Source organism: Paralichthys olivaceus, chromosome 12 (genome assembly GCF_024713975.1).
Source record: "Paralichthys olivaceus isolate ysfri-2021 chromosome 12, ASM2471397v2, whole genome shotgun sequence".
NCBI classification, from domain to species: domain Eukaryota; kingdom Metazoa; phylum Chordata; class Actinopteri; order Pleuronectiformes; family Paralichthyidae; genus Paralichthys; species Paralichthys olivaceus.
The window spans coordinates 24,100,556-24,121,557 of record NC_091104.1 but is presented as its reverse complement, the minus strand read 5'-3'; the positions used below and the strand labels follow the sequence as shown (position 1 = coordinate 24,121,557).

Here is a 21,002-nt window from a genome sequence, read left to right as displayed (position 1 = left end):
GGCTGTAAATAAAAGTGGGCAGAGAGCTGCGTCCCGGGGAAAAACTGCAACAACCAATTAACAGCAGCTTCAGGTGCCATTGTTGCCAAAACTACCAAGACCCCCATTCACTTTCATTTGGCCGGCGCCCCACACCAGGAAATATATGCATTAAGCCGGAAATTAACCATATACAATTTGAAACTAACTTATATTCAATGCTCATTATGTTTAAGAGTTTAACACGGGCAGCTGTGGCTGAGGGTAGAGTGGTCTTCCTCCAACCAGAAGGTCAGCATGCCAAAGTGTCCTTGGGCAAGATGCTGAACCCCAAATAGCCCCTCATAGAAAAAAGTGCTGCCCATGTATGAATGTGTGTGTGAATGCCTGAATGGCAACTGTACTGTAAACTGCTTTGAGTGGTCAAGACTAGAAAAGTGCCATATAAATACAGACCATACATATATGTATATATATATATATATATATATATCGACTTTTTTTGTCTCAGGATGTTGGAGAGGGGGCGCCCCAACAACTTGTATTAACCAGCTGCCACTTCTCACCTCTAATGGATATTTAAGGGGAAAGGGAATATTGTACATTCAATGGTGGAAAGAAACACCACTCCACATGCTGAAAATAAACTATTACTCACATGTCAGCCATTCAAATTAATATGGCAACTGTAGTTAAAAACCTGGGACCGATCATAACAGAGTGGTTCTCTATAATCACAGTAAACTGAATGACAATTGTCAGTGTCGAGTCATATGTTCCATGCTTTCTCTTTTTGAGCTGTGGGTACTTCAGACAACTAGAAGCAATAGACATTCTTTTTGTAAACTATCATTCCATTTTAAGGTGCAGGAAAAATAAAAAGTGTAACAAAGGAAGTCAACTCTGTTGTGCTTTCATGATTATTAACGAACTCCTGCAGGTACATTGCATTTACTTGTTAACATTTTTGATTTCAGAAAATAAACAATATCTATTCATTATTTTTACCACTGATCCACTTGATGGTAGCAGGAGCAGCCAATTCCAGCTGACATTAGGCAAGAGGGGGTCTCAGAGAAAGGTGGCCAGCAAATCATAGGGCAGACATTCACCCTCACATACACACCTACAGTCGATTCAGAGTCCCCAATCAACTTAACCCCAATCTGCATGCCTTTGGACAGTGGGAGGAAGTGAGAGTACCTGGAGAAAGCCAACATCTGGATTCGAACCTTCCTGCTTTGAGCAACAGTGCTAACCACAGTGCCACCCTTATTAATTTGTATAGTCAACAATACAGGTTGCTTGTTAAAGTTTACTTTATCAACATTACTCTACTTATATTCTTGTGAAAAATGTTTATTCAAAATAACTCATACACAAAGAATCACAATGCCTCTGAGATGTTGCATTTCTCAGTTTCTCTTAAGGGAACAGCATTTCTGTCTCTGTATTCCAGTCACTTGCTGGAGTGATATTATGTTTGGCTGGATGTGAGTTAATACTGTTTGTTGGTTTTAGGAGATTAATAAATAAAGTTGTCACCAGGAGCTGAAAGTTAAATTGATAGTATGGGAAAACAAAACTATTCTTTGTGTGTCATTATATTTGTTTTTGTAACTGCATCCTTCCTGTGGAGGTACTGATCCAAGTATTAAGAGTGTGTGTGAGTGATATAAATGCATGTGTGTATTAATCTTGGCAATAGCAGCTGCTCCTGGCTGCTGCTGTCGTCCAGCAGGAAGTTGCATTAAACTTGGGTCACATTAAGGTCAAAGGTCGCTGCTGAAAAGGCGATGAAGCGAGAACAGCAAGAAAAAAAAGCAGAGGGAAAGAGGAGATGAGTACTACAGCTGGCCCTCATTCTTTGGCTCAACCTCGTAAAATATTTACTAGATTTTTTTTTCTTTTCCACTGATCCATTTAACAGAGCAGTAACACATTTGTTTGCAGTGTGGTTTTACTGTGACTCAGCAGAATGGATAGTGAGAGTATTAGACAAAAGCAAAATTTAGATCATTTTGAAATAAATTAGGAATCTTGACATTGGAAGATACCTGTCAGGTTATCAACAGTTGGTAGAGATGAAACTTGAACATATGCTAGTTCTCCCTTTGTCAATATTGCCTTTGTAAAAAACCAGTGGTGAAGAGGAAACTAGTGTCAATGTTTCTTTTCATCAAACTTCTGATGATACACATGAACAGATGAATCACCCCAATGCAACATCTGCTTTTATTAATCAAAAGATGATTCATTTCAAAGCATTATTGTGCAAAATAAAATACGTGTAGAGCTCAAATGATGAATTCATTGGGGAAAATTGTCTGAAAAACATAACACAAGATTTACAGTATTTGCTAAATTTCCTTTGAAGCTTTCTGCCACATCTTGCTGTCTGTCTTGTTTTGCCTGTTATGTGATGAAATGTGGCTGCATTTGGAAACCTGTTAAGTAAGTTCAGGCTGAACTTAAATCTGTCTCAGCCTGGCAGGTTTATTTTTAGCCTGATGTGAAGTTGAACCATTGCAGGTAAATCAGATTTAAGTCAAACTTGCTTAAGCCTCTTCGTGCGGCAGAATTTCTTAAAATTAAACCTGCTAAAGTATAGCACCCCTTATGAGTAGCATTTTATGTTAAGTTGTAGTTTTGCACGAGTAGAGAAGGGCCAAGTCAGCAGACAGTAATGTCAGTGGAGGAGACTTGGTTTAGGTTGATTTATGTATACCTCAGTGGTGATGCAGCAGTGTGTGAACATAGCTCGTGATGGGGAGGGCCAGTGACTGCAAATACGGTCATTCTTCTCAGCCAAAATCTATCACAATCTTATCTAACAATAGATAAATGGATTTAGTTCATTGATAATTAAAAATATTATAGCTTTTGCATATTGTTTTCTTTATTTGCAATAAAAGTTGAACCTTTCTTGGATTCATTTTTGGATGTTATGGCTGCGGGGAAAAGGGAATTACAGGTCAAACTGAGGATGTGTTGCCACTGTAACCACCATCTATGTTTAGTTAGCAAACAATTGCCACCAGCTCTCGTCTGAACAAAGGTTCCACAGTAGCAGAAGCAAATAACACAGTTTCTCACTTCAAGAATGTTTATTTCTTCATTCAAAACCTTTTTACTATAATTAATTAAAGTGCTTAATATATATAAACACACAATATAGAGTACAGGTAAATAAGCTGGTTAAGTATTAGATAAGAATTAATTAATGACTTGTGGAGAAGGGAACAGTGAGATCAAGTAAATGTGTAGATTGAATCATTGTATTTTTTTTAACACTGTAAACAATATTTTATCAGTTTTATTTCCCTCTTATAGGTATATATAGGTGTATAATTACCATTAATTAAATTGTGCAAATTGTAATTTTACACACAATAATAAGTCTCATTTTACATTCTTATCTTTCTTCAGATTAAATCATTTGGGCCAAAAACACAAGCAGCACTGAGATATGGAACTGCCCAGCCAACTTACACTAGCATCTGCTAAGGCCTACATGTCTAAGAATGTCATTCACCCCATTTTAAAATGAAAATATGTATTGCAACAACCACCATCATCACGTGTTCATCAAGTCATCCTTCAGCAACAAGAGTGCATTTTTAAACTTTCATTTCTCTTCCTTCAAGTATCAACATAGAATCAGCATTTTGAATATTGAATTCTAATGATCCAGCCTAACAGAGAGCGAGAAGAGACCTTGTTGTACTTGAATCCACTTTGCTTTACCTCTGGTAGTAAAGGGAGAGGAGAGGACTGAAAGGTAACCAAGGCAGCATCGACAATCACACACACATGCACAGTGCTCTCTTTATTCTCTCTCACTTTCTTTCAGCACTTTGAATAAAAAGGAAACAGAATTTCACCCGTTAGCATATTTATTGTGTGTGTGTGTGTATATGTGTGTTTTTGTGTGGTGTAACCTTCTAAAATAAATCTGACCCAAGTTAGCATTCACATGTAAGATGTTTTTACCATCTGGGTGATTAGTAATGGTATTAGTTGCTGTGTGGAGCACTAAGTGTTAAAAGGAAGTGGTAAAGTTGATTGCAATGCCGCCACATGTTCATAATGTATAATGCAATAAGTATGTATTTGTATTTGTTTGTACAGTGTACCTCTTGGGATGGAAGACAAATTTTGAAAGAGTATTTTGATTATAAAGTGTTATCTTCTCTTATAATATCAAGGTGATTTTGACACACAATGACAATCCTTCACTTTTGAGAACAGTGCCTCTGATAATACTCCTGATAATACACAGGAGGAGCAGATCAGGGGTTTTGAGAGGTGGAGCCTCGTGTGACCTCCAGTAGTCTGGTGATTATGTCAGAGTGTGTGGGGTGAAAGGTCAAACCATCCACCTCCATGGCCAGGTGACCAGTTTTCCCACTTCGTATTCCAAACCGCACCAGCGTGGAGAGGACAGACTCCTCCTGCAGGACATACAGAGAGAGTGTGTGTTTAAACAGAGATGTAGAGAGAGGTGTTGGCTTTTTTTAGTGTGACTCATCTTATGGATCTTAAGAAAAAAAGTTTTAATATCTGTAAAGCTGCAGTTTTTAGCCTATTGGGGGAACCAGAATTTTTTATACAAAACAAATTCACATTTAACATTACAGAGCAGCAATAGTATTAATTTGGAGTGTTTCTTTAAGTCATGTCAACTAGGTACATATGTGTCAGCTGAAGATTATTTACATCTTAAATAATAATTAGCAGGATATGAGAAATCCAGATCTCCTGAAAATGGAGAATCTTAATATGAGTATTTGTCGTCTGCCTCAGTCACCTTGTCCACAGAGGGCAGGTTAGCGATCCAGTCCTGCAGCTGCTCTCGGGGGGGTGGGGTTTCCTCTCCCAGACCTTTTTTTAGGTAGCGCTGGTGTGAAGGGCAAGTGTGGAGCAGGTAGAGCCCACAGGCCACAGCATAGCCCCCCCAGTTAGACACCCCTGGGGGAAGGAGAATGATCATCAGGAATGTACTGTCGCCTAAATGAGTCCAAACCTGTACTTAAACAACTGTCCTAAGTAACCAGGCCTGTATTAATAACTTGGTAAAAAAACAAAAAAAAAACATAATACAAATGTATGTATTTATTTTTTTGTCTGTACCAGCAGTGATGGCGTAATCAGCAGGAACATCACAGGCTATGAGACTCCCATTGGGCATCAGGTTCTTCACCCTCTCCTTCAGGTTACCCATGCCCAGCTCATTACCACCATCTCCAACTCCTACAGAGACAGAGGAAAGAGAGTCTGCTCAGATGGATGAAAAATGATGAGAGATGGTGACAAATAAACTCAACTATCAGACAGATGTTAACAGAAATTTTAGTGGCAGTGTAAAAAGAGACAATGTATCAATATCAAATGCTCCTACAGTGAGATAACAAATGTTTGGTCTTTATTATACATATATTAAGCATGTATTAACTGTTTAAGAAGTGATACTGTCCAGCGAAAAGTGAAGTGACAGGCTTCATACAGCTCCTTCAGGAGCCAAAAAATTTTCTTCTGCACATATGCAAAGAGACTCTCCAACCCCTATACACAGAATGTAGCTTATGTGTGTTTTTGTAGGGATCCCCAGAAGCCATGTCCTAAAGCACAGCTAGTCTTTCCGACACACCTATCTAAAGGTTTTATATCACCTATACATGCAAACATATATGTACATTAAACATTACTGGCCACATAAATAAACACCTTAAAAAAACAGGGTTCTAAGACATATTTAAGCAGCACAATGCAACAGCGCCCTCTGCAGCCGCACATAGTGAATAACTGTGTTGGCTCTATGTTTAAGTGATGAAGTTGTTTTTAGGTTGAAAAAAATAAAACACAGACTATCAGGGTGAGGCCTTGGAATGCTAGCAGCACCAGTCTTCCTCCTCCTAGTCACTGTAACATCAAACTCATTTTGATGCAAATTTAAGGGTAAAAACATTTCTTTACATTAAAATGTATTAACATATGCTGAGTAAACCAGTTTGAAATGTATTTATTTGAGATATATATATATATATAAAGCAGGGGGCATTGTTTCATGATTTGCAAGGTTATTCACGATTATTTTGTGATATAGATATTTGAAAAATTTACTCATCTAATGAACAGAAACATAAGTAAAACAGAAGTTTTACCGACCTGTAGTGGTAATTCCAGGTATATCCTTGGCAGCAATAAACAAGTCATCAATAGGATCCACCAAATGTTTGATGTTTACACCTCTCATGTTGTAGTAATTTCCATCTTCAGCCCTTCCACTGCGCTCTATCGCCACAAGGTGGTCAAACCTGGATTTTAACATAAACATAAACACTGTGTGACTCCATAGTCAAAGGATTTTTTAAGTCTGGTCAGCATTATTCTTCTACTCACTGATTTAAGTATTCTATGTTTGGAATGATGCCTATTGTCCCAATCGCACCCGATGAAAAGGACACATAAGCATAGTGTAATCTCTATGAATTCATAATGAACTTTAAAATGTGATATTGATATTTGATTTCAAAAATATTTTGCTTTGTCTGTGCCTTTTCAATCACTTTATAAATAGACTGTTGTCTTGACTGTCCATATAATGTAAATTTTTTCATGACTGAATAAAAAAAAAAGAGGATTCAAAAAATGATTTTTTAATTCTGTATACCACTACGACGGAGTATTATACTACAGACTATTAGGGCCAAGTTGAAGAAATCAAACTCTGAGATTTTGATACTGTGTGCTATTCAAAGGGGTTTCATAGTTACATAGCTGTTTATTTCCTAAAAAATAATGTTCTTCTTTATTCTATACTATTGCAAATTTATTTTCAGAATATCACGAAGCTATCCTCAAAATATCAAAGTTTCTTCAGAATTATGACGTTATTCTCAAAATCTGAGGTTGGAAATGGTTAAGACTACTTTGTCCTCAGTCTTACTGCAAACACATGTCACAGTTCAGATAACCTGGGCTTGCTGGGGTCTCCATTGTGACACAGGAAATGCAGTGCAGCATCCGGGCCACCGTCTTCAAAAGTGACCAATGGGATTGCAGTTTTCAGCACACCTGAGGGTGGAATTGGAGACGTATTAGAGCAAGCTGAGGCTTTCTCTTAAAAAAGTAACAATTGCTTAAATTTCAAGAGAACTTGTGTTGGTACAACCCTGGTGACAGATTGATGTATTTGTTCCACCGATTTTCATTAAAACTCTCTCCCACCTGTTTTCACAGCCTCATCAATAATGGCCTGGTTTATCTCCAGGGCTCTCCTGTCTGTTACCAGCGTCACCTGTTTCCCTAGAGACAACAGCATGGTTGCCATGGCAATAGCTCCGGGTGGCCCGTCTGTCTCATCAGCAGGGCTGCGGGGAAAACACAAACAAACAACAATTCGGATCAACAGGTTTTGAAGCAATAATTCACTGGAGCTCCTGAACTGTGTATGTGCAATTTTATGAACTGCACTCGCTCCACATGATTGGCTTATTAAACTGAATGAATAAGCAGGTCATCCTAACAAAGTGAACTTTGTGAAATGTGTGTACTGAATGTGCAGGTACCTGTGCATGTAGTGTGTAGGGAAGCCAGTTGTTATGGCAACAGAGAAAGAGTGGGAGAGGGCCAGACTGGAGCGCAAAAGTTCATCCTGGGTGAATAAAACTTGGATCCCACGTTGACCTGGTGACAGACAATATCCAGACAACTTGATGTCCATCTTCTGCAACTGCTTGTTACTGGAAGAGCTGCTTTAGTGACTACTTAAAACTAACAGGACCACTGATCCATCATCCCTCTCTTAGTGGTAAAAGACCCTCAGAATGTTTCACCAAGTATTATGATTGAACTCCTCTATACCTGAACACTGATAAGCTAAACATTTGCAAAGGAGGTTATGTTGTCGTCTGAATGTGTTTGTTACTCAGCAGGAATCACACACAAACTACTCAACCAATTTCCATGAAGGAGGGGTGGGACATGAATCCATTAAATGTAGGTGTGGATCTGAATAAGGGGGTAATGATGTCAGAACAGCAAACCTCGAATCCATCACTGAAACAAGGCAAGGGGCTTGTGTTATAGCAACTCTGACTTACAAAGAAACACATTTGGAGTTTGTGACAAGAAGAATAAGCTGATGTGAGCCATGCATCGTAGAGAGGGAGATCTACGCTCAGTCCGAGTTTAGAAGTACATTTCATGAAGATGCCTTGAAGAGCTTTTTGTTGCCAAAGGAGGTTCAAACACTTATTCGAATTCAAGGGTTAACTAACTTTTTCCAAACAGGATTTTGTATCTTCAATAAAGACACATAGCTTTAGAATAGTTTGTCTGTTATATGTGTTGTTGTTTATACTTGATCAGATCCCATTTGATAAGCAATTACTGCAGAAAGTCAAGTCATTACAAAGGGTTGTACTTGTCATTGTGAGAGAGTTAAACCAATCTAATAAAGTCACATGTCCGCCTGAATGTTATCACCAAACATTAATATTGACACAATGTGAACTTGTTTGGTAAGTGCCTGGTGTGTGTTAGCTGCCAGATTATTCATTACTCCTGTAATAGCTCATTAACAATTTTCTTCTCACTCCTGTTCATTCATTGTAACAGTTTCTATTATCAATTTTTTTCTCTGTAATAACGATCTTAAACATTCTGCAATAATCCAAGTTTTTTATATATTAATGGAACAATGGACAATGTGTAAATTAAAAAAGGTGAACTCCACAAGTCCCCTCTGTGGAGCATCCTCTGGGTTTGATTGTGGTGGTTTAACAGTCAGCATCCTCACTGTTTAGGTTCAGTCTCACTGCTCTTATCAACCTCGCTTATTCAGGGTCTACAGCTGAGTAAAAACTAAAAAACTCAATGTACGCTGCCTGCTCAGCACCAAACAGCAGACAAACACACTCAGAGATTAGCTGGGAAACATAGTGGAGCATTTATCAGCTAAAGAGCCCGAGTGAATCTTCGATTTGCATTCAAGAGGTGAACGCAAAAAATGTCCCTAATGATATGATCATGTTTATCTGATGGATGGCAACTGTTGCTGACACAGTCGCCCCCTAACAACCACATATGAACATTCTACGCCCATCTGTCACAACATTAACACGTATATATGCATGATATCAAAGATCAATCTTAACATTTCCCTATTTAACCTTATTTTTGTTTGTTTTCATTAACTGAATCCTCACTTGGTGATTAACAGAATTACAACAGACAGCCAGATGACAGTTTTCATAACAGTGATGAGTCAAGTCAACTACTGTTGTGTAATATTTCAACATATTTCACTGTATGATTATACCCAGCGCGTACATATCTTTACTAACGAGCACAAATGTTTGTGTATATTTACCTGGGTCCTCTCCAATAATCCTCTCCAGCTCTCTGATCCTTGACACTGCCCTCCGAGATGCCAGGCTGTACAGCAAGGGCTTGTGGGATACCAGGATGCAGAGGGGGATCAGCTCAGGGTCGGGTTCGGTGTATGCAGTGTTCCTGCTGTCAGAGGGAGGGGCTATGGTGGAAGAAGAGGAGTCTGGGATGTCGGTCAGGAACATGGAGCCTGGTGAGTGACTGAATGCCAGCGAAGGCTCTGAAGGATAGAAAACATGTTGTCAGTTCATTCTGTTAGATATTTTGAACTTCAGTCTCAGTATCTCAAGTGGAAAGATCAGCTAACGCTAACATCATGATCATTTACCACAATCTCTTAAATTGTATAGCTGGTGAGTAACTGAAGCAGATACAGCTCTAGCCAATTAAACTGCTCACTGCTGCTGTGTATTGCCTCTATAGCAGTCACTCCACAGGCCCAGAAGACAGGGACATCACCAGGCTGCAGTTCGAGTCTGTCCCCATAGTCTGGTCTGTACAAGTCCTGTATGCCAATAAGAGCTAAACACACACACAGAAACAGACAGACAGACAGAAAGACAGAGAGAGAGAATGTACAAACACACATTTAAGAACCGTAAACAATGTTTTTCAGGTACTGGTGAATTAACGGCTGTTTGAAGGTTAAGACTTTTAGGGTTTAGGTAGAATTAGGATTATTTTAGGGTAAAGATTATAGCTAGACATTTAATTATGATGGTTAAGATTGAGGTAAGGGGCGAGGGAATACATTATGTCAATTAGAGTCCTCTCAAAGATAGAAGTACTAGAATGAGGGTGTGTGTTTGTTTTTGTGTGTGTGTGTGTGTGTGTGTGTGTATGTGTACCTGGTTCTCCTATGTGTACAGGTGCTCCATGTGCTAGTGGGCTGAGATGAGTCACCTCTACTGCTGCATCCAACTTTTCAGCTGGAACAGGACGCATGCTGACAACTACAGGGCAGCTGAACACTCCACCAGGGATACAGGGAATTGCAGTCTTTACACACACACAAACACGTACAACAAAGATGTTGCAGATGAATTTAGAGTAAAACCATTTCAGTGAGAATCAGAAAAGACAAAGAATAAAGCTAATGACAGTTCTAATGGTTCACAGAACACTATCAGATCAAACTGTATGGTGTATATTGAGTTTTTGTTCCCTGGCTCAGGTTAAATCCATTAAGCGAACACTGTTTTGTCTTCATAGTTGTCATACTATTAGCATAAACATTATAACCCTGTCTTTGACACAAATCTGTAGCTGTCACTTTGGGGTTTGGGAGATTATGATTAGAATCATCATCAATTAGAATTATAGAACAAAGGCTAAATTGGCCGTTTTCATGGCAGATATTTTGAACATGTAAAAGTAAGATCTTAATTACAAATGGTTGAATTTGAGTTAGCTGCTTCAATTTGCGGGTCCTGATGTCCTTCCTGTCAGTTCAAGGTAATAAACAGTCATGACTTACCTGGGAAATTGAACTGATCAACACTTTTTGTATTTTTCTATAATACTAATGACAATAATACACATAATTGGGTGTGGTAGTGGTGTGATGAACTTTAACAATGACTTAAATGCTTGATGATCGATCGACATAACTTTGATATGTGAAAAGAGAGTACTTTCAAAAGGCCACATCCACAACATTATTACACATATCATCTTTTAACAGAGAAGTAAATCGGAAAAAGGTGCACAAATCTTGACATTTGATGTCTTCTTAATTCTTTTCATTTCAGTCACACATCTGCTGTCTTATTGTATTCACACAATGCTGTTACATATACAGGTAGATATTTGTACCACACCCTGTACATGCTGACGTTCCTGCCCTGCTCCACGTTCCTAATTGGGACTCCTGCTGTCTTCAGTCTGCCCTCAAAGCCAAAGCTGCAGCCCAGATAGAAACACACCATGTCTGACCACTGATGGCTATCATGCACAGCCTGCTGTTCTGATGCATTCCTGGGAGCACAAAAAAAAAAAGAAGCAAAGTTAGACTCGTAATGAGCAATAACCACTAAATAAAGCCTTCCAGCTTAAGTAAGGCTTACAATATGACCATGACAGGCCAGACATTTAGGCTAAAAACATGGTGTAAATGATTTGACGTTTTGAGACAAATTTGAATGTCGGGGCCTACAGACACTTGGATGATACCACAGGAGCAGTATGGAGGCATTGTAGGTGTTGTTTTACATTTTAAATAGGAGTCACCAGGATTTTTTTTTTTTTTATTGGATTTGGCCGGTGTGCCACAACTATTACTTACTTACTGTGCAATGTGGACAGTTTGATGTGAGAGGTAGAAAAAACCAGAGGAACAGAAGGCAAGTTGACATATGTAAGAAGATCAGACAACAGTGATGTAGTGGAAGGACGGACACTAGGGGGAGAGCGGAGTTATATTTCTAACTTATGTTAGATTATTTTCTATTAAATAGGGATAGGACAAGACAAGCTTGTTGCTTCTTCCTACTCCTTTTCTGACATAAAATGAAATATGAATCTATGTTACTGAATATTTATGTTATGGTGGTTTTGTTGTTTTGTTATTTTATTTTCATTTTATTTTTTGGGGGGGTGTTTACTACTTATGTACCTAATATCTATTTCATGATTTATTTTCTTTTTGTCTAGTCCCAATGTATCACTGCATTATTCATTATTGTCCTTAAGTCTAAGAGGTGATATTGTTTTGTTGCTGTCAGTTATGTGCCTCAGTGACCCAAGTTTACCCTGTTACACATTAAATAAAGAGCTATGGGCATTCAGTGTCTAAAGTGTTTGGACTTTATCGTTTTGTAGATTTTATTCTAAATCAATAAAATGTACATTGTTGTCCATTAATCTACAGTCAATAAGCCATTATGACAAAGTGAAAACATTTCTTTAGAGTACAAATCTCATTCACAATTCACCTTATTATTCATACTGCATGTCAGAACAAAAACCAAGCCATGAAACCAAACAAACTCTCTGTTTGCCTTTATGATAAGATTTTATGGTGAGGTGTGGATCAGGGCCAGGGTTTTAAAACATTTGTCAAAGAACATCCGTGGTGAGACCTGAAGACTGCAGTTCATGTATGTTAACCATTCACTCTCATGGAGTTTGAGACCAAATCGAGGTTTGTAATGCTGCCAAAGGGGCCTCGACACAGTTCTGAAAAAATTGTAAACTTGTAGATTGATGAGTATAATAGCATATTACCAATTTATAATTAACAACAACACTATATTGATTTAAAAGTGAAGGGTTCTGAATACCTTATGGAGCCACAGTATATCTCCATTCTTTGAGTTATCCTGATAATGCATTTTGTTCGGCACTGTTTGTGTTCGTTAAATTACCTTGCTTGATCGTAACTCTGCAGACTGGAGACTGTTTTCACCAGTTGACCCTTCTCATACACACAGTACTGAGAAATATCTGTCCTGAAACAAACAAACAGAGTCTAGGTTTCTGACATAACTTCACCAACCTCTAAGGTGCATGCAGTCAAAGTTTGAAAAATTACTTTCTTTGCTTTTTTCAATCCTGTCTATGAACTAAAACACAGCCAATTACAATCTATTCAATAACTTGCATGAATAAACCTAAACATTTCTGTCCCACTTAATTTTAATGGGACAATTTTTTTTCATTCTCCTGTTTTATACATTGCCTAATATATTTTTAAATTTCACATTTTTAAATGTTTTTACAGACGTTCCAATCACTACAGAAAGTCACTAACCACAAGAATCAACAGAAACAAAACAAACATCTTAAATAAAGAAATACAATGTAGGAGACACTTGCTCAGTGTTTGGAGTATGTGCAGTATATAAATACCTTATGTCTGCATGTCTAGCTAGAGGCGGACAGGAAGTCTCTCCTGATTGGCTGCGATAAAGGAGCGGTAAGGAGGCGGGATTACGGTGACAGAAGGCTTCAAAGTCATCGGCCAGATGATTGGGCAGGATGACCACATTGGCCTGCATATATCCTGACAAAAAGTAAACACAAACACACATTTATTGTGATAATAATACTTCAATGTAACTTTAGAGACCTTCTCAAGCTCTGCAAGTCTTTTGCTTCTTCATTTGCAATTGTTCGAGCATAGAGATATCTGCTGTGACAGATATATAAGGTGCTGCTAAATCAGCTGCTTCTTAGGTTAAAAAGGAAAATAAACTGTGTAGCTTTATAGAACAGATGCACAATAATGAATGGAAAGCTGGCTAAAGAGGTTTTCAAATCTCCTTGATCCATGGATCAGAGCTACCATGGACCATGTGCAGCCTATATACATACCGCTTAAAACAATAAAGGGAACACTTAAATGTCCAGTGTGTAAGATTTAGGTGAAAGGGATCGATTGGAATACATTTTATATAAAAAAATCCTAGGGATGTTTACATCTAAATTTAATTGAAAGTTAGATATTATATGTCAATACCTTCCTCATATCACTTCAAGAAACTTAGTCCAGCCTGCTGGAAATCAGAGCTGATATCAATTGTATTTATTTATTTGAATGATATGATAATGTTGTGATTATTTATAACTTTATAAAGTAAAGTCAATAACATCAATTATGGACTATCATGTCAGCTGATTTGCAAATTTTTTCCATAGTAAACTTGTTTACTTAGAAAGTTACTTTTCTCTTACTTACTGGATAAAAACCTCAGAAACTCAACAAGTAACTCCCATGTCTATAATATTGATGCCTCCAAAGTTGAAAGAAAATATTAAACATTTTAATTTATTTCATTTAAGCCCTATTTTTTACATGGCTGGAGGTCTCACAAGTAAGTCAGTCATTGCAAGTACATGGTTCCAGTGTCACATGCAGCAATATAAGTGACACACTGGCTCTTACCTTCAGCTAATCCAGTTGTTTTGCTTATTCTGGAATCGTTCTGCCTGATAAACAGCCTCAATTCAGCCGGACTCAGACATTTTAAATCACCCAAGAGCTCCATCTCAGACCACACACTTTTGTAACTCACTCAGACCACTGCTATTATAACGCCTTCTCACTTAAACTGGTTTTTCCCCTTTCGCAAGAGTTCCATTCCATCCAGTAAGAGAAACTGGTAAATGCAGTGGCCCAAGGGCTCAACAGACACATTTTAACAGGAATACAGTCCAGTAAATATGAAACGTCAAGGTTTAGGTATAACCTTGTATTGTGAAGGCATTGTAATGATTAACAATAACTCTTTCTGCTCATGCAAACTGCAGTTAATGGGAAACTACTATTCAGAAGTCTTCGCAGTCTTTCTCCTGCAGGGCAGATACAGAAAACAATAAATATCAGAGTTAGGGTTATGTCTCGGCTCTGGTTACTTGCAACTATTTATGCAGAATAAGGAGGAGAACTGTCTTATGTAGTATCAGTTACGGCTGCACTGTATTAGGAAAATATGTGATATGTGATAACGTCTAATATTGCAATGACGATGTGACTTGGGATAAATAAACATAAAGAGTTCCTGTCTACTGACGGAGAGACCATGCACAGCTCCACTAAGTCCACTAACAGTGTTAATTTAGAGTCTTTTCATACATGTTTGGACCGTGAAATGTTATTTATTAACATTTTTTAGAGGCTCTGTCAGTAATTAACTGCTCCTGTCTGTGTCTCTATCATTCCCGCTGTGCGTTGCACCAACCACGTCAAGCGGTCACTCAGTTTCAGGGATCATAAATAAGCTACATAATTGTTTTATATAATAATAATAATCAACCGCTCATAGTGATGAATCTGACCCGGGACAAACGTGATCACTCAAGGTTTCCACTGTAGAATTTGGTTTGAGGAAACGGGGTGAGACTTGATGGTTGAATCTGTTTTCAAATTCTTTGTTTTCTCTCTATTCTCTTCTTACGACAATGATTCACTGAGGGAAAAACCTGTCAATGATCTGAATAGCTTTAATTTATCAGCAGAGCAGCAGGGCTCCATCTGATCGGCCGGATATATTGACATGCAGAGCCTGAACGTGTGGCTCATGGAACACTAGTTATTGTTTTTGCCATCTTTTGTGGAATGTATATCGTGCACGTTGATATCGCAATGACGATAGATTCTTGTTTGTGGATCAGACTCAGTATGTGTGTGTTCTCTTATGAAAGACTACATCTGCAGGATTTCTAAAATATCACAGCAGAGATTGGCCAATACACAAAATCAAACAATGGATGAAAGAAAACAAGAGAAAGTGAGGAAATGCTATGAAACCCAAACTAAAGGCTTTGGTCTATGTTCATCATACATTGTGCATTCATCTACGTGTGTGTGTGGGTGTGGGTGTGTGTGTGTGTGTGTGTGTTTTACCTGACATGGCATCCATTGCTGAGGTCGAGAAACCCACGAGGTAACTGAGAGAACATCTTGTAGATCTGATAGCAGTCAGCATGTTTCACCTACACAACACATACACAAAAGAGTTGTTTTTTTTCCAAAATTTGAAATTCTTCATTGCTCTAAAATCGAATTCACCCTATTGTGGCAGATTTATATTTGGGATATTTGGGATGATAAAAGATAATATACATAATAGGAGAGCTTACTTTGCATGGACACATACAATGTCCACTAGGAGGGCAACATCCTATCAACAGATGTAACAAACTACTGAGCTTAGAACAGTGCTCTCTGTCACTGCTTCTATCTGTCATGGTAGCATGAGGTATGAAGTATGAAGTGGGTGTGATCACACTCAAAAGCATGTTACTCAAAAAAACTGTCACAGTACACAGTGAAGAAGTTGAAACACAGTATATTGAAGTTTTGGCATTTTAGACCCCTATATGTCCTCAGGATTAGGTCAAGAGGGCTCACCCTCTTGACCAACAACTCCACTTCCTCCACAAACTACGAGGAGCTGGAGCCCCGCCCCCATCATGTGCACCTTCTACAGGGGGACGATGGAGAGCATCCTATCAAGCTGCAGCACGGTGTGATATGGAGCCTGCACCGCATCCAGCTGCAGGTCCCTCCAGCGCATCGTGAGAGCAGCAAGAGTTGTACAACGCCCGCCTTATTCGCAGAGCCATCCGTATCGGGGGAGATCCCACCCTTCACGGAGCCTCTTCGGCCTGCTGCCGTCAGGGAGGAGACTGCAGAGTCTCCGGGCCAGGACCAGCCAACTGAGAGACAGCTTCTACCACCAGGCTGTCAGGGCACTCAACTCCCTTCCTGCTCTGCCCCCATTTCCCCTGCTGCCCCCCTCACACACAAACTCTGGACCTTACCCCCCCCCCCCCCCCCCCCCCCCCCCCACTCAACTCCTGCCCTGAACCCCCCCAAAAGACTCTGACACCAAAAACTCAACCGCCCCCCACCTCGCTCTCCAAGGACTGTTTTATGCATCATGCACTTTTTAACCAGTTATAAGCTTGTTACATACTGCTAAATTGTTTACATAGTGTTTACATACTGTTAAATATTTACAGCATTCTACAACTGCAAGTACCTCATGCACTGTTTTTTGTTATTTGTATTTATATTTTATTTTATATTTTATACTTAAAGTTTACTGTTTACTGTTTTTGCTACTTTTTTTGCACACAATAGTATATATTTTATACCTTTTCCCCTTATACTTCTTTTAATATTTTTCTAAAATGTTCTTATATTAAGACTTAATATAATGGGATGAATTTTGATTTTTTAATATATTTTTATTCAGTGTTTACTGTTTTTTACTTAAATCTGTGTTGATGGGGAGACCGAGAGTCTGAGAAATTTCAATTCCTCAATATGTCTGTGTATATATTGCAGAAATAGACAATAAAGCTTTGAGTCTCAGTTGAGTGGCCTGCCTTGAAACAAGACTGTTGAGGATCAAGAAGGTTGTTCTGGAGAAGATAAGAGAGTTGATGAAAGATAGCAGGCTCAAGTGCTTTGGAAAGAAAAGGAAGAAGAGAGACAGGTCTGTAGTTGTTTGGATCAGACGGGTTACAGCTAGGGTCTCTTGAGGAGAGGGTTCACTCTTGCCTTTTTAAGAGAGTTAGGGAAACAGCCCATTGACAAGGAAGTGTTAATAAAATAAGAAAAGGAAGAAGGCCAGGAGCAATAGACTGGAGAATGTGAGAAGGAATGTGGTCAAGGAGGAATATGGTATGGCAGGGGGAGGTAACCAGGGTAAGAACTTGATTGGGAGACGAGGTTGAAAGAGGATAGAGTAGGGGATGCAGAAGTGGTTGATAGAAGTGAGGTTGGAGAATGAAGTGCATATGTAATCTATCTTTTTTAGTAGTAGTTGACAAAGTGCCTTGAGAGAGGAAGGAGGTGGGAGACTGGGGGGTCAAGGAGATTGAGAAATGAATTTTGTCTGATAAAAAGAGCCTTTGCCTGTAGAAATAGAGGCAGAGAAGGAGGAGAGAAGAGATTTCCTTCCTGCTTCCTGCATTGTGGCTCTGTCAGCACGTCAGACAACCAGAGAGCTAGGAAGGACTTGCGCACCTGCCGTGAAGTAAGAGGACAGATTGGAGAGGAGAGTATCTGGGGCAGAGTTAGGATGCATGGCTGAGTCAGATGAAGTGAGGGCTGATAAAACAGATGAGGCCAGAGAGGAGATGAGGAGCCTATAATCAAAATGCAGTTACCTGTTTAAGGCAGGACACTACAGGCAAACACTGTTTTTTCATGTACTCATCAATGTTGAGATTTTAGTCTATTTTGCATCCATGTCTTCTTTCAATCTAATGGAAAGAAAACTTCCAAAAACAAACATTTGGATGGTGTTTGTTTTACCCTCGGTCTGTCTGCATATGTATACAGACCTAGGCTAAATTCACCAAACAAACTTCAAAAATAACATTACAGGGGAAAATACTTGATGTCTTGATGGAAGTCTTGATGTAGGTTATTAACTGGGGAAGTTATATGGTGATGTGTATCATGTTCACCTTCAGTGCCAATTGACACATTTTAATAAGTTAAAGCCCAATTTGCATATCGAGGTGGCGATTGTGATGACATCATTAGATACAAGTTTTCACCTGTAGTGTCTCCCCTCAAGCACAGAACATTAGCCTGTATGCCCTAACTTATTACATTAGCTCATGCGTGTAAATTAGCAATACACAAGTATAAATATTTGTTTTTGTTGTTTGGCTAATTAGCTGTAAACTGAAAGCACTGGTAGCTTAGTCCACAAGAGAAGAAAAAACAGCCGGGAGCAGTGCTGGGAGCTGCTTACTGCCTGACGGGACTGTTGATGACTGTGTGCTCACTGGAGTTGCACATCTTCACTAGCCTCACAAGTCGATTACGACTCAGGAGTCAACGATTCAAATGCACAATGACGCTTCTTGATGCTTTTCAATGTATCACATCCACAATTTCCTATACTAGAGCAGTGCACCAATGCTTTTTCATCAGTTAATACAATCAGTGAAATATGAACTCCCTTTTATTTATAAAGTGCTTTAAAAAGTGTCATAGTCTGTAACTGTTATAACAAGTGCTGTAATTTACAAAATAAGGTTTTCAAGTCAAACATCAGACTATAGTCTATGACAGTGGTCAGTGCTCTCCACACTGTTTTGACAGAACATAGAACTGATCTTTATAAAAAACCTGCTGAATTCATATTCATGTTCCTGGATAAACAGAGAGTCACTTCTTCTGCAACAATGAAGTTAAAACCCTGCGTTGAGTCATAATCTGCCAGAAGAACTTCTATCTATAGGAGTGTGTGTGTGTGTGTGTGTGTGTGTGTGTGTGTGTGTGTTCGTCTCTGCCTCTCATTACACACACAATGGTTAATCACTATTCATCATATAGTCAACCTGATTTTTAGATTTTTTTATGGGATCAACATATTTGTTAGATCTGTTGGATAATAGGAACATCCATCACTTCCTAAAATCATTAAATCAAGTCTGCCAACTTTAACAAGAAACACGTGTAGAGAAAACGGGACAGTTTAACAATCCCAGTAAAAGCAGGTTCGCTTTCTTCGCCCCCAATGACGCCAAATCAGCCTTCACCGTGTGGATGTGTGTGAGTGAGGGTTTGTTTCATTTTCGTTTTTCATTTCTCCATTTTTTCGGGTCATGAACCTTGTACCCAACTAATCACAAACTCTCTCTGTTTCTATCCTCTGATCTGTTTCACCCAGAGACTGCAGGTTTTACCTTGGTGATGAGTGGAGGTGGCGTCAGGCGGCCTTGCATCACGGGCGTCCCGTTAGTTTGTCTGTTTTAATTGTCACGGGACGTAACGGCGAGCACTGTGAGCGCTCTGCAGAACCGGAGTGTCCGTTATGACTTTTCTCTTCCTTGTTGGTATGTGAACGGCGCTAAGCATCTTGGTGCGCTTTCGCCACCTAGCGCCTTGCCCATCTTCTTCATCTTCTTGTTTAACGGCGGTTGGCCTCCAGCTTGTGGCTCATTACCGCCACCTACTGCACCGAAGTGTGGACCAGACAAAACACTTACAGACTATATCCTCTTGAAACAGATCAATAAATAAGTTAAAAAATAAAGAAGGCAAGCTTTTGATTAGTACGCATGTTGTGAATGATTGTTACTAAATAAATAAAAAAAATAATAAATAAATACTAAACAGAAGTACAAAAATACACTTTCCACTCTTTCATGAGTTATGATGTGAAGACTGTGTATATAAAACGGACGAAGCTTCCGGCTCCAAAAGAAGAAGCCTATGCGGAAGTGCTTAAAAGTGTAATGCCGCGGACATCCAGCAGGGGACGGCTCCAAAAAAATCTCTGGCTCTATACACTGCCATTCAAAAAACTTTTTCAACAATTTCTCCCATGAAATACTTTGCATTGGTCTCATTGGCTAGATACTCTCCTTATTATCACATATCTTTCAGTCTCTGTGCATTCATATCCAGCAATATCCCAGTTCTTTTCTCGTTCTCGTTCGCGTCCTTGTCCGTCTTCTAGAATCACCGCCTACTCCTCATGTGTCATATGGAGGAACCATGATGAGCAGGCCTATTTCAAAGCATCGTATTGCCCATTCGATAGTGAATCTGATTACCTTGGCTTTATGTGTGCCTTGAGGCTGGCTAAGTATCCTCATCAACCATCACCAGGTGAAATTATTTGTTTTAACACCTAATTTATAACACAGTGCCTTACTGTCCAGGGAGAGAGCTACTGTAGCTACTGACTTGCAGTGGTGAAAACATTTACTTAAATAGTTTTAAATGTTTCAGTAGATCTCAGAGGCATATATTGTACTTTAAACACTTCATTTGTCAGATTGTTCTACTTACTTTATACCCTTCCTGTCAAGTGAAAATCATGTATCTCCAAATGTGTTGGCTTTTAATGTATGTGACAAACTGAAGGATTTATTGTTCCTTTATGAGTTGAGGAGATTCCCCTGCTTCTAAAAATAGATATAGTTTTTACAAACCCTCTTTGACTGGCTAAAAAATGTCTAATCCCACACTGAACACAGGCTGTTTTAAGAGACATGGTTTTCACACAACAACAATTCTACAGCTACTGTTTACGAAGACCCTGTAGAATATGATTTACTGTGGTACATAAACTAGTTAAACAGCTACAGCAGTAAAATGCAACATACACAATAACGAGGCAGTAATATTAATCCAAATATATAATAGT

The 21,002-nt window shown here is 38.9% G+C and overlaps 1 protein-coding gene across 2 annotated transcripts; it reads right to left on the bottom strand.

Moving 5' to 3' along the window:
* Positions 1-3,067: 3,067 nt before the first annotated feature.
* Positions 3,068-19,703, bottom strand: dglucy (D-glutamate cyclase). 2 transcript variants are annotated; one of them, XM_020085252.2, is made up of 15 exons: positions 19,534-19,703; positions 15,722-15,810; positions 13,225-13,378; positions 12,741-12,824; positions 11,196-11,352; positions 10,224-10,374; positions 9,775-9,897; positions 9,356-9,595; positions 7,551-7,668; positions 7,210-7,352; positions 6,957-7,056; positions 6,148-6,296; positions 5,113-5,232; positions 4,790-4,950; positions 3,068-4,433 (listed from the first exon to the last, which is right to left on the bottom strand). In XM_020085252.2, the coding sequence occupies exons 2-15, from the start codon at positions 15,801-15,803 to the stop codon at positions 4,272-4,274; spliced, it is 1,944 nt and encodes a 647-aa protein (XP_019940811.2). In that variant the 5' UTR covers positions 15,804-15,810; positions 19,534-19,703; the 3' UTR covers positions 3,068-4,271. The 2 variants fall into 2 exon arrangements, with proteins under 2 accessions (XP_019940811.2, XP_019940810.2); XM_020085251.2 differs by lacking the exons at positions 15,722-15,810; positions 19,534-19,703 and adding an exon at positions 14,261-14,528.
* Between the last annotated feature and the right edge of the window lie 1,299 nt (positions 19,704-21,002).